The 14,286-nt window shown below is 44.4% G+C and overlaps 1 protein-coding gene across 1 annotated transcript; it reads right to left on the bottom strand.

Annotated features, from left to right (window-relative positions):
* Nucleotides 1-8,419: 8,419 nt before the first annotated feature.
* Nucleotides 8,420-13,223, bottom strand: C20H20orf202 (chromosome 20 C20orf202 homolog). The gene is made up of 2 exons (XM_023220619.1): nucleotides 13,032-13,223; nucleotides 8,420-9,828 (listed from the first exon to the last, which is right to left on the bottom strand). Exons 1-2 carry the CDS (start codon nucleotides 13,164-13,166, stop codon nucleotides 9,595-9,597), a joined length of 369 nt encoding a protein of 122 aa, XP_023076387.1. The 5' UTR covers nucleotides 13,167-13,223; the 3' UTR covers nucleotides 8,420-9,594.
* Between the last annotated feature and the right edge of the window lie 1,063 nt (nucleotides 13,224-14,286).

Consider the following 14,286-nt stretch of genomic DNA (forward strand, 5'->3'; position numbering starts at 1 on the left):
CGAACGGCTGAGCTCGCTGATATTTATTGCCTACAAGACAAGGGGGCAGGGTAACAAGGGTGAATCTTCTAAGTGATTGACAAGGTAAAGCAAGTCACCTGATTACAGGATAGGGGGCCCTTCCCTTTTAGGTAGTAGGAAGCAGAGAGAGAAGGCAGCATACATCAGCGTTTTCTTCTCTGCACTTATAAGAAAGATCAAAGACTTTAAGACTTTTACTATTTCTTCTACCACTATCTACTGTGAACTTCAAAGAGGAACCAGGAGTGTGGGAGGAGCATGAAAGTGGACCAGGAGCCTGACCACTGAAGCACTGCACCACAGGGAGGGGTTTAGGCCTTGGGATGACTGTGGGCAGACCTGGATAATATCCAGCCTTCCACAAGAAGCTGGTGGAGCAGAGTGTTCCCTGACTCCTCCAAGGAAAGGAGACACCCTTTCGCAGTCTGCTAAGTAAGGGGTGCCTTCCCAGACACTGGCATTACTGCTTGACCAAGGAGCCCTCAAGCGGCCCTTATGCAGGCGTGACAGAAGGCTCACCTCTTGCCTTCTAGGTCACTTCTCACAATGTCCCTTCAGCACCTGTTCCTATACCTGCTGGTTATTCCTAGGTTATATTAGTAATGCAACAAAGAGTAATATTAAAAGCTAATGATTAATAATGCTTATGATAATGACTGGTAATGGTTTATGATCATCTCTGTCTAATTTGTATTATGACTATTCTTATTCTAACTATTTTCTTTATTATACTGAAACAGTTTGTGCCTTCAGTCTCTTGCCTCGGCGCCTAGGTAATCCTCCACCCACAACCAGTGGGTTTCCCTTTTAAAGCGTTTTAAGCCTTCCTGTTGTTCTTAGAAAAAACTCAAACTTCCTCCTAATAACTACAAGGCCCTACATGGTCTCCCTCTTACTTGTAATTCTGGTTTCATTTCTTGTGGGTGGATTTACCTTAACAATTAGGAATCTTCAGTCTCATGACACTTACTTTGCAAGGCCTCCTCCAAAGCCCTGGGAGAAGCATAGCAGTGTTTTCACATGGGCGTGTGTTTTTGTAAAGTTTTCAAAAATAAGATATTTTATCATAATCTTTGAAGATGGATGTCTCTTTCCATTTTAACTCTCTGTCACACTGTGTGAGTGCCAATGAAGTAGCTGAAGGGTGCGGCTGAGGCAGAGCTGAGTTACATGTACACTTAATACAGGTTCAGAGGGATCTGTTTATGTGGTCTACAGTCACTCTGATCTAGAGTCAAGTCATTGCTATCTATCTTAGTTAGGAGTGGCTTCCAGGAACACATCTACGGCCCACCGTACTGAGTCATCCTGCACTGTGACACGAAGGTACAGGGCCATAAATCATTTTAAAGCATAGCATCAGGAGTACATATGTATTGGATAAGAAACAAAATTTGAAACATACAGAGTCAGAAACTAGTCTGTCGAGAATTCTTCCAATCATCAGACATATTAAACTATAAGCAGAGGATTTGGTTCTCATCAAAGCGCAGTTAAAGCAGAAGTTCTTTCCTGTCTACCTGAAATCTATCTGACAACACAACATATGCAATTATAAATGCACTGCACATTTTTTCTTCCTTTCTAATAGGAATTGCGCAAACTAGATGATATCAGAGTCTCATTTATGTTCATAGAGCACAAACATGTGACAGTGCTGTAAACAGCTAGTACATGCATGTGGGAAGCTGCATGTTTATGATCTCATTGTATTGGCTCATGTCTTCTTTGGCCATCTCTGCCTTCACGATGTCAGGTGCTCACAGATGAACTAGCCTGCAGATCATAACAAAAGTAGTGATTCATTAAGAGAAATAGATACATTTCAAATCAAAGTGTCAGGGAAACAGGAGCATAGGAGAGCCAGGGTCACACCATTTTAAAATTGACTCTATCGTAAAACTAGCAAGACCCATTCCTGGCCAGTTATGACCCATGTGCATAAGATGTTTACAGTTGAGAAAACAAAGACACCTGCAAGGACATACTCCTACAACAACGGAAAGTCCATATGTCCCAGTATCCATAACAATATGTGCTTTCAAGATAATTATAGTCATCTTGATGGATATTTTTGATTGTAGTCATTTTGATGGATGTATACACTAAAATGCCAAGGATAACTTTCTTTAAATCAACAAAGTACTAAATTTTGTCATGCTGTTAGTCCACCCACATGTAGACATATCTTAATCTTTACATAGATACATGCCCTCTATAAGAAAAACTTAAAGATGAAGTATTTCTCGTCTTGCTTTCTGAGGACGCCGTACTCTATAACTGAGTAGCTTTCACTAAAACTACTTCTTCTCAGTGCCCTCTGCGACTCTCCTTGAATTCCTTCCTGTGCGAGATCCAAGAACTCTCTCTTGGGGTCTGGATCAAGAGCCCCTTTTCCGGCAACAAAAGTAATTAATAGACTTAGATTGTTTGGCAACCCAAGTAATTAAAAGGAGTGAATCATATAAATACGTTGGGAAAGTTTTAATTTCTCAATTATTTAACATGAAATACTGACATACAGGAAGAAAATGCAGAACTCCTAATACACCCCTACAATAGGGACAGCAACAATAAACTGGATAACGTACCATCCCCTCAAATACTATTTAAAATTAGTCACTTTACAAGAAGGCTTATAGCTCATATATAAAAGGAATGTAGAGGTTTCCCCAAAATTGACAATAATCCCAAAAATATACATGGCATTTTTACAACGTTTAAATTGTTTAAAGTACCACACAAAAAATTAATCTTGTAGAGGACAGACTGAATTATTTCCACAGTCTCTTTGAAGAAAATAAAATAACAAAATTGTTATCATCACTAGATGATCAAAGAAGACACAGAAAAAAATGTAGAGAAAAATTATTATAGAGCCATATCTTGCAGCTAATATTGTGCTATTTTCCTAGATTTTATGTTCTGTGATTTTTTGCCAGCTAAAGTTTATTTCATCTCTCATTATTAAAAAAAATCTATTTCTAGCCTAATTCTGTATTTCTGACTTTGCATTCTTTCTCTTAGGGTATGTGATTGATACTCTAAATTGTATAAGCTTCAGGCCCCACAAACCTGGACTTGCTCCATCCCGTTCCCCCGGCTTCCTGGGTTCCAGCCATATTAGATACACTCTGTGCCCATTGCTTGTGAAAGTGCTGCACACGGGAGTGCCAGAAACATATTTGTAAATGAATGAGTGAACGACTCAAAAACTGGAATGCGGACTATTAACCACACGAAAACATACATTTTGTCTGTTTTATTTGTTGCGACATTCCCACATCCAGAACAGTGCCTGACACACAGCAGGTGCACATTAAGTATTTTTCTTAAATGAATCCAAGCCTGATCAGCTGCAGACAATGTTTCTTTCCATTCTCTCCAGTTACTCCCAGTTTATTACAAAGCATTTTCCAACATCCTCTCCACAGCTCTGAGAGGTGTCATTTTTATTTTAGAGTTAAGGATAAGTGGAGGATCAGAAAAGGAGGCCCCAGATCACTCTGTCCGTGGCAGAGCTAAAGTTCAAACGCAGATATCTGGGGCCAGCAAGCCTCTTGGTCCATGGTCCTCCCAATAAGATGCCCCACAATGGGAAAGCTGATAGGGAGCCAGACTCGCAAACCGGAACGGGCTGATTCACGGAAGAATTGCTCTGTATGGACACTAGGTGGCGCCCAGACACAGCGTAATTACCCTAGTCTTCGCTGGCGCACGTACGAAGTCTAAACACATTTGTCAGAAGCTCAACTTTGAAACTTCAGTTTCATCTGTTTGCAACTGTCCTGCTTTTGCTTCCTTGGGTCACAATTTTCTCCGCTGTCCAATGGAAATATTAACACGTACTCACTGGTCAGGTCTGTTACAATGCCTGTGCATTGTAAGTGTTCAACAAAGATAAACTCTTCTGACAGCCACCAAGGTAATCTGCAGCTATGTGAGGTTCTGCTTAGCCCTGCACATTGGCCAGAGAATGCTTTCCAGAAGCAATGAGAGGGAAATTCCCTTTTGTTGATCACCTACTGTGGTAAACTGAAAAATGGCCTCCACGTCCTAATCGTTATACGTTACCTTATATGGAAAGAAAGTCAGGTGAAAGTCTTTAGAGATGTGATTAAGAATCTTGACATGCAGAGATTATCCTGTGTTATCCAGGTGCCCTAAATACAATTATGTGATTCCTTATAAGAGGTAGATTGAGGGAGATTTAACACTCACAGAGCAAAAGGCTATGAGAAGACAGAGACAGAAACTGAAGTTATGCAGCCTAAGTCAAGGACTACCAGCAGCCACGAGAAACTGAAAGAGGCGAGGAAGGAATTCTCTGTTAGAGTCAGCAGAGAGTACAGTCTGACCAACACCTTGATTTTGGTCCAGTGAGACTGACCTCAGCCCAGTGAAATAGGAGCTGTCCTCATGACCTGGGGAGGGTTTGGGCAAAACAAAGCAGAGTGGCAGAGACAGGACAGAACTGGGGCTCAAGATATGCTGGGAGCAGGGATGGGTGTGCATTATTGGGGTTGCCAGATTCTGTGTCTGCTTACTTACTAGAGAGATAACAGAGGTATTGTCCTAGAGTTGCCTTCACACACATTAGAGATTGTCTTGCACCAGACCCTGCCAGAAGGAGGGAGTAGGGATCCTATGAGCCTGACATCACTGCTTCTTCTCTTCATAGCACCCCTCCCCCACTGTGGCTGATCAGAAGAGCAACATCATATCATAGTAAGAGCTCTGCTTAGACAGGAGATAGACCTGAGATTCAGTACCACTACTGCCATTTACTCATTGTGCTTTTTCTTGGGCAACTTAACTCAACTGAACTTCAGTTCTTTCATCCATAAAATGGAGTTTTAATATCACCCTTGCAGAGATGTTGAGTGTGTTTAGTGCAATAAGATCTTTACAGTGCCTTGTGTGGTGCTGGTAGTTAGGGCAGATGATTGATAATGACGATGAATAGCTTACATGACACATAGTTGATAGATGACAAGCACTGTTGTGTTTTCCATGTATTAACTCATTTATTTCTCACAAAAACCCCAGGAGATAGGCAATACTATTATCCGCATTCTACAGATGATAAAACCAAGGCATAGAGAGTTTAATGACTTGCCCAAGGGCACACAATCAGTATATTGTAGAGCTGGGATTTGAACACAGGCAATGAGGCTCCAGGCTGTATTTACAATCACTAAACTATCCTGACTTTAAAAATAGTAGCTATCAGACAGGCGCAGTGGCTCACGCTGGTAATCCCAGCACTTTGGGAGGCCAACGCAGGCAGATCACCTGAGGTCGGGAATTTGAGACCAGTCTGACCAACACGGAGAAACCCTATCTCTACCAAAAATACAATATTAGCTGGGCATGGTGGCGCATGCCTGTAATTCCAGCTACTTGGGAGGCAGAGGCAGGAGAATTGCTTGAACATAGGCGGTAGTGGTTGCGGTGAGCTGAGATCGTGCCATTGCATACCAGCCTGGGCAACAAGAGCAAAACTCCGTGTCAAAGTTAAACAAACAAAAAAAAAAGGTAAAGGTACTGTCTATTGCGGCACTATTTACATTAGCAAAGACATGGAACCAACCCAAATGCACATCAATGATAGACTGGATAAAGAAAATGTGGTACATATATACAGTGAAGTGCTATGCAGCCAGAAAATCAAATGAGATCATGTCCTTTGCAGGGACATGGATGAAGCTAGAAGCCATTATCCTCAGCAAACTAACACAGGAACAGAGAACCAAACACTGCATGTTCTCATTCATAACTGGGAGTTAAACAATGAGAACACGTGGGCGCAGGGAGGGGAACAACACACACCGGAGCCAGTCGGTGGTGGGGGGCAAGGGGAGGGAGAGTATTAGGACAAATAGCTAATGCACACGGGGCTCAAAACCTAGATGATGGGTTGATAGGTGCAGTACACCACCGTGGCACACGTATACCTATGTAACAAACGTACACATTCTGTACTTGTATCCTGGAACTTAAGAGGAAAATAAAATAAAATAAAATGGTAGCTGTCATTATTAATAATAATTGCTAAGATTTACTGAGCACTGCTTATGTGCCAGGAACATGTTGACTCATTGCATTTGCTCAATAGTCCTATGCGGTAATTTCTATTATCCCCACTTTATAGAAGAACAAACTGAAGCACAGAAAACTTATGTTATATGCCCAAGGTTAGAGAGCTGATAAGATGCAGATCTGGTATTCAAACCCAGGCAGCCTGATGTCAGAGTCCTCCCTTTTAATTACCTATGTATGATGATGGGTGTCAAAAGTTAAGCTGACCAATCAGATTCCCTCTCTATAAACTGCGACTTAAAGAAAAAGGAGACTAAAATCTTTAGCAGTGGGAGTGGACCTGAAAAGATGCAGAAAGACCAGAAAGTAAAGCCCAACCCTTGACACAATGCTACGAGGAAGCCTGGCCACCTGGAGGGTCAGGTATAGGCGTTCCAGCTGACAGCCTCAGCTAAGGCCAGCATCACCTGCCAGAGGGGAACAAATCAGCCTTTGAGATACCACCTGACTGCAATCATTTGAGAGACCCAAAGCCAAGAACCGCTCAGCTGAGCCCAGAACTATGGGAAACATAATTTACAACAATAATAAATGGCTGTTGCAATAATAAAGAGATTGCTGTGTTTAAGTTTGGAGGCAGTTTGTTACACACCAATATACACCACAACACATGGGCTCCGTAAGGTGTCACAGCTGACCCAGGACTGGAAGCTGGCTCTCATGTAAAGGTGTGAGAGATTAGATCATTTCTAATCAGTCGCAGTATAAGTAAGCCCTGCCTTGCCTGCCCTGACCCACTCTAGGTTTCACATCTTGAACCATTCTTCTTGCTCCTAAATTTTTAGTTTCTGACCTCATGAATCCTTTTTCCATCTCTGTGCCCTCCTCTCCTCATCCTGGATGCCAGACTTAGGTGTGCAGTCCTGTTTTTGCTGCCTTAACAGAGAAAACCCTGGATTTTCCTGAGACCAAGATCCACATGCTCCCTCTGGTGCTCACTGTCCTGCATGGCCATGATTTCCAACCCAGCCCTCCAGGACCAACCCTGAAGATGTCATTTCCATCCCAACTCTTTGTCCAGCATCTGGGCTCAGCCTTGGCTTTCTCTGACGTAGGATCAGGAAGTGAACATTTGTTCCGAATGTAGGGTCTTGGAGAACAACAAATACCCCACCAGAAGGGCAGGTTCCGGGGCTCTAGGTCTATCTTTCCAGACTGTAGAGGGAGGGGTTGGCAGGGGTTTTTGGTCTTTGGGCCCAAATGTGGAAAGCAGGGAGAGACAGAGGGTGATAGTGATTAGCATTGGGCATGGGAGACCAATGTCATTTCTACTTTGCATGGCCAGGCAGATATTGCTCAAGATGATAGTGGCTAGTCAGCTTGTCCATTTGTAACAGTCATAGTTTCACAAGTCAGAACATAATCGTGCAGCAATAATAAGGTGCCATTCATCAGCCTTTCCAGTGTAACCAAGAATGGTTACAGTGGCAATTGGTAATAACAGCAAAAAGCTGTGTCAGTCTGGGACAGGTAGGAGACAGAAACCACACCAGTTATTTTAACACAGAAAATTTAATATAAAGAATTGCTAACTAGGTATAAAGTTGTTAACTGGGTGACTGAAAGGTTATAAAAAGAACTTTAAGGTAGAAATTGCAGGAAGCATCTGCCACCTCCAGGGCTGAGGGAACAAAGAAAAGAGGCAGAAACTATCAAAACTTTAAAACTTAGAGGAGGAATTCCCTGGAGCTTAAATTCAGATATCTGAGAAAGGAACTCAGCTCAGCTGGGGCTAGTGTCGCTGAGCTCAGGGAAGGGCCAGGTAGGTAAGGCAGGGACCCACACTTCAAGGGAAGAGGGACTGGCATCTGAAGCCGATGTCTCTGAGCTCCTGGAAGGGGCCCAGGGAGTCTGGAACTGGGATTCTGGAGAAGTCTGGTGCTTCATGAAGGAACTGCTGCCTGTAGTGAAGAAACATTGCTGGGAGATGCTCATAAGAACAGGAGGCCCACAGGGAAACAAGAAGGAGCAAGTCCCTTTTCTCTCCTCTAGACTTGTAGTCTAACTCCACCCTGTATATCGGCAAAGCCTAATAAACTCTAACAGGGAGCAGCTGGTAACACCAAAAGGTGGTTTGCAGGAACCCAGCCCCAGCATCACAGAGCAGCTATCATTTATATTATCAAATATAAAAATCACAGGTGGATCTGACTACAAGCATTATACTTAGAATGCACCCCCTCCACTCTGCCTCTACATGCAATCGATTTACTTTTTCAAAGTCATAAAAACAATGTCCTAGCAACACACAGGTAGATTTTCAAAAACAAAAAGGCCTACTAATCATCAGACCATCTTAACACCATGACTTTTTTATTTTCACATTTTCTGTTTTAGTCTTTCTTATAGGCAGATGTAATTTTTCAGTTATGACTGCAGCACCCCACAAAACTGAGTGTCTCTGCTATATCACAAGCCTGGTTGCCTGCTGTTATGGAGGTTGTTGTCACAAACCCTCACTGAATGAAATGCCATTTCCTTATTGATTTCTCCTCTGTGATTCTTTGAACATCTGGATCGTATTCCTCAGGACCATTCTAGCTGCAAATAAGGGAAACTGCTCAAATCAGCTTAAACAAAAACAAATTGATGTGTGTGGCTGTGGTGGGGGGTGAAATTGACTGGCTTTGGTCGCTGGAAAGAGTGCAGGAGTAACTCACAAAACTAGGACCTAAAACCAGGGACCAAAAAGAGCCAGCGCTCTTCCTCTCTGTCCAATTGCTGTGTGGCCCTCTCTCTACTTCTCTTTGGAGATTAGCCTCTTTCCTTCCTACTGCAGACAGTTCTTCTTTACCTGGTAGGAACATGGCCACCAGCAGCCTCAGTCTTCTAAGTGTAATAGAAAGAGCATCCAGGTAGCAATCTCAGGGAAGGTCGGTGATTGGCTCTGTTGGTTCACATGCCCATCCATTGGGCCAATCATCTTTTCAGGGCAACCATGAATTATATCATTGGCCAGGCCTGGTAATATACCCGTGCTTATGGCCAGGGTGTTTACAGGGCTTAATATGTTATCAGATGAAGGGGAATGGGAAGGCTTCCTGGGAAGACAGAAAACAGCCACTAAGTCACTACACAGGGTTTGGAATTTTCACCATGGCAACATTTGGTAAACATTACTGCACACCTAGTGCTTTGTTTTAACAATTGCCTTATGAGAAATTTCCAAGGATAGGGTTACTGCCATGGTGCTTGCCAGAGCACTAGAGCACATTTGTGTTTTCAGCTGAAAAGTGTGTTCACATCCAATACCTTATGTGTGCCTCACCAAGAAATCCCAAGTGACAGAAAAGGAACCAGAGACACAGAGAAGTTGAGTGACAGATCCAGGGACGCACAGCAGATGAGGGCAGAAGTGAACCCAGAGCCCTGGCTTTCTGATTCCCATTCCAACACTCTGCCCCTAAAACATCACAGTGAAAGGTTAGACTAATGGTGAGAGTGTTAAAGCGCAGTGTCATCTCTGTCCAGTTAAGGGAGAGAGCTTCGTCTGCTCTCTTCCCCTCGGAGGAGCTGGGCCAGACCCCTTGAGCAAACAGGCTGGCAGCCCCTGCCTTCAGAGCCTGCTCGAGCTCTGATGGGGGATGTCCCTCCGCTGGACCTGGTGTCCTCCCAGTGGGCGCTGTCAGCACGCAGCTCCTCCAGGACACTGTGAAGATGCCTCAGTGTGAGCAGGAGCCTCTGGTCTTGAATCTGCATCTCAGACTAGGAGAGAGAAGGAGCCTGTGAAGGGAGGCGCAGAGCCCTGGATGTTTCCCCATCAAGCCCCTTCCCTCTCTGTCTCATCAGAGACAAGCCCACTTGTGATTCGCACAACCTCACAGAACCTGTATCCACCAATGCCTCAGTTTCTTGCTCTGCAAAGCAGAAAGCAATGGCTTACTTTTCAAGGCTTTCATGAGGACTGAATGAATTTGCCCATGGGAAAATCCTTTCAAGGGGTCAGCGAAGTCGAAACTATTTTGATTACAATACTAAGATATTATTTTCCTTTTTTTGCTTTCATTTTCTTGTGAGCATACCGTGGAGTTTTCCAGAAGCTAATGACATGTAATGTCTCAACAGACTGCATGCAGGAGCCACTATGAGAATCCAGCTGTGTTCTGTTAAGACAGACATTAAAGCAATTTGCAACAATGTAAAATGGGGCTACTCTTCCCACTAAATATTTGCTTTGAAAAATACAGTGATTTTGAATGAGTAATGTTTTATTAACATATTATGAGTTTGTTATTATTTTAGAATGCATTAGTAAATATATTAAAACGTCTCAGTTTTGGCTTCTAATTCAGTCAGTATTGTTCTATATAACTCACATAAACAAAAGCTTTTTGGTGGCCTCAATAATTTTCTGGGCATAAAGGGGTCCTAAGACCCAAAAGTTTCAGAACTGCTGCATTACAACTATACTAACATCTTCAACCAGTTCCATGTTTTCTCCCATTTTTCCCTGGGAAGTTTTTCCCATACATTTTCTCTCTTTTTCTTTCTGTTTATTTGTTTATTTATTTTTGAGGCGGGGTCTCACTCTGTTGCCCAGGCTGGAGTGCAGTGGAGCGATAACGGCTCACTGCAGCCTTGAGCTCCTGGGCTCAACTGATCCTCCCACCTCAGCCTCCCGAGTAGCTGGGACTCCAGGTGCACACCACCATGCCGGGCTAAATTTTGTACTTTTTATAGAGGCAGGGTCTTGCCCTGTTGCCCAGGCTGGTCTCAGACTCCTGGGCTCACGCAATCCTCCCAACTCAGCTCCCAAAATTTGCTTTCTCTTTAAAAATGCTAAAATTCTATTTTCTGACTAAGTAATCCTTCATACATGATAGAAAACTTAAAAGCTACAAAAGGACATATATTTAAAAGTCTCTCCCACCCACCTTACTTTATCCCTCAACTCAAGGATCCTTCCCCAGAGGCAACCACCGCAAATGCTTCCGTTTTCCTTCCGAAGCTGGTCGGGGCAACACATGGTTAGATATACAGATTCTCAGCCTCTCTCTTTCTCTGTCTCTCTTTGCAAGAGATACTTATGAACATTATTTCCCCACTAAAAATAGTGTTTTCATTTTTGTGACAAGCTGATTACAAGTGAGAAGACCAAGTCTGCATCCTCTACCCAAGCATGAGTAACACTGCCAAGAGAATAGGTGGCTAGAAAGAGAGACTTGAGGCCGGGCACAGTGGCTTACATCTGTAATCCCAGCACTTTGAGAAGCTGAGGTGGGCAGATTGCCTGAGGTCAGGAGTTCGAGACCAGCCTGGCCAACATGGTGAAACCTGGTCTCTACTAAAACTACAAAAAAATTAACCAGCCATGGTGGCATGCGCCTGTAATCCCAGCTACTGGGGAGGCCGAGGCAGGGGAATCGCTTGAACCCAGGAGGCAGAGGTTGCAGTGAGCCAAGATCGCACCACTGCACTCCAGCCTGGGCGACAGAGTGAGGCTCTGTCTCAAAAAAAAAAAGGAAAGACGTGAAGCAAAGGTGTAGTTGGCCTCCCTCAGAACACTGGGACAACTCAGGCTGCGAGTGGTCCTGGGCCCATTTTCTCCTCAGAAAACATTCACTCTGTGTTTTCTCAATTTTAGGGTTTTCTTCCTGCACATATTTTTGTCCAACCTTCAGCACCATTTCTGGGTATGTGACTGTAAGACCACAATGGGGTTCCCAGCACGGAGGTGATGTTGAGGCACCCAGGCACCCACAGTTTCAGGGAGCGTAAGGAAGACAGCTGCCCAGTGCTGGATGCCTGCTGACTGTGGGAAGCTGCAGGCCCTGCTGCTGGAATCCCCTGGTCCCATGAGAAGCCCTACTGGGTCAGCCCTTCCTCTGGGGTGATGAAAGGGTTGGGTCCCAGCTGACCTGTTGCCTGGCAACCCAGAAAGGTCATTTTCGGACAATCCTGTCTCTCCCCAGAATGAGAAGTGGGTGTATAGAGAAACAAACCTCTTCTGAGGTTTCCTGAACTGCCTCCTCTCTCCTGTCAGGTGTCCCCACACCAGACTTGGAGAAAATACCGGACTTGGAGAAAATACCATAATGAAAGTTTCCTGAGCAGCAACGACGGGACCGAGTAACATAACACAGGTTCAGAAGAATTAGTGCTCCATGGGGGAGGCCCTTGCCAATGGTAAATGAGAGACAGGAATGCGCTGGGCAGATGAATTTCCTCTCGTTCTCTCTCCCCCAATGTACAGTTCCTCCTTCAACCCCTGCAGAACATCTCAGCTGCTGAGACACCCACTGGGCCTCCTTGAGGCGCCTTCTGAAGCCGTAGGCCGCTTGGTAATACAATGTCTGGCGTAATTGCCTGGCATAGCATTGGCTTCTGCTGCCACACCCTATGTTCCTCCCTATCACCACCCTGGGCTTGTACTTCCAAATAAAGTGCTGGTTTCTCAATCCTTGTCCAAGCCTCTGTTTTCTAGAGGACCCAGGCTAAGACATTGGGTGTGCGCGTGTCCATCTGGGTCAGGGTTATAATAGCCAACATCAATGTGCCAAGTATTCGTTAAGAGGATTACAAGCATCTCTTCAGTGAATCCTTACAATACCCCATACGATATTGGTAGTAGTGTTGTTCCCATTTTGTGATAAGGAAACTGAGGCTCAAAGAGGTAAGGTCCCTGCTAGAGCCACACAGCAGCAGAGCTGGGCACACACCGAGGACTCAGTGTCTTTCTAAAACCAGTCTGGCCAGCACCACACCCAGCGCCTCCTATGTAGGCCATGACCTACTTATCCCCGCACCTGAGATCACAATTGTGCATTGCGTGGCAGGTCCCAGAGGGGAGACTGCAGGGTCCATACTGTAGCCTGCAGCCTCTGCCGCGGGGGAACCCGGGAGGGAGAACCAGAGATCCTTGGAAAATATGTGGTCGGGGCATCAAGGAAAAGAAATGAAAACCTTACCAGCTCCTTTCTCAGCCACTCCAGGGTCTGCCCAAGACTCGGGCTGGGCTCTTCCGCTGTTTTCATCTCTGTGTCCTTGGGAGTGACCTTGACACTGACCTGGTTCTGTGCCTGAGGGATCTTTGACTTGTACATTCCCCCAGCTCCTTCAGACTGGCAGCAGGTTCTGGCCAAAACACTGAAGATGACGTTAATGAGAGCAGGAAGTAGCTCACATTGAAAAATATAATTTGACTTTTTTTTTTTTTTTTTTTTAAAGGGCTTTGGTGCTCTAAACAGAACAAGGAGGAAGGGAGGGAGACCATTAGGGGTCCAAGTACCTTGGTGCCTGCTGGTTCCAGAAGTGAAGAATATGTGATGCCAACAGGATCACAGAGACTGCAAAGCTTTAAATGGCAACAATAATGATTATTAGGAAAATAGGCACTCTTTTCTAAGGGTTTGCTTTGTGCTTTACATATAAGGTATGTATATGTCTCATTTGGCATATACCTCCACCGGTGTCCCAAGTCCCTGTCCTCATTTACGTATCTATAGAGTCTAGATAAAGGGAAAAGCTCACTTTCCAAGTTCCCTTGTTTCTGGAATCCCCATGTGACCCATTTCCAGCAAATGAGATCAAAGCAGCAATTTGCTGTTAGGCTTCCAGAAAAACTTTCACCTTCCTAATAAAAGGGAAAATGTCACTGCTGCTTCCCTTTTGCTCCTATTTTCTCCCTTTTCCCTCTGCCTTGAATGTGGATGTGATGTCTGGAGCTACAGTAACTATCTTGCAACCATAAGACAAAGCCCAAGAAAATCACAGAGCCATTAGGTATCATTGTATCCCTGAACCAGCAACAGCATCTATATTGAGACAAAAGACCCCATTTCTAATGGGACACTCTGCTACTTGCAGCCAAACACAGTCCTGACACACCATTTATTCTCCCCATCGTTTCGGGAAAGGGATCCCAGCCCAGACCCCAAGGGAAGGTTCTTGGACCTCATGCAAGAAAGCATTCAAGGGGTGTCCATACAGTAAAATGAAAGCAAGTTTATTAGGAAAGTAAAGGAATAAAAGAATGGCTACTCCATAGATAGAGCAGCCTTGAGGGCTGCTGGTTGCCCATTTTTATGGTTATTTCTTGATTATATGCTAAACAAGGGGTAGAATATTCATGTCTCCCCTTTTTAGACCACGTAGGGTAACTTCCTGATGTTGCCATGGCATCTGTAACCTGTCATGGCGCTGGTGGGAGTGTAGCAGTGAGGA

Source organism: Piliocolobus tephrosceles, chromosome 20, assembly GCF_002776525.5.
Source record: "Piliocolobus tephrosceles isolate RC106 chromosome 20, ASM277652v3, whole genome shotgun sequence".
NCBI lineage: Eukaryota > Metazoa > Chordata > Mammalia > Primates > Cercopithecidae > Piliocolobus > Piliocolobus tephrosceles.

Excerpts from the sequence above, each read along its gene's own strand:
- C20H20orf202 (XM_023220619.1), bottom strand. The coding sequence starts at position 13,166 with ATGTACAAGTCAAAGATCCCTCAGGCACAGAACCAGGTCAGTGTCAAG. Across the intron at positions 9,829-13,031 it reads AGTGGCTGAGAAAGGAGCTG|TCTGAGATGCAGATTCAAGA; the intron begins GTAAGGTTTTCA and ends TCTCTCTCCTAG.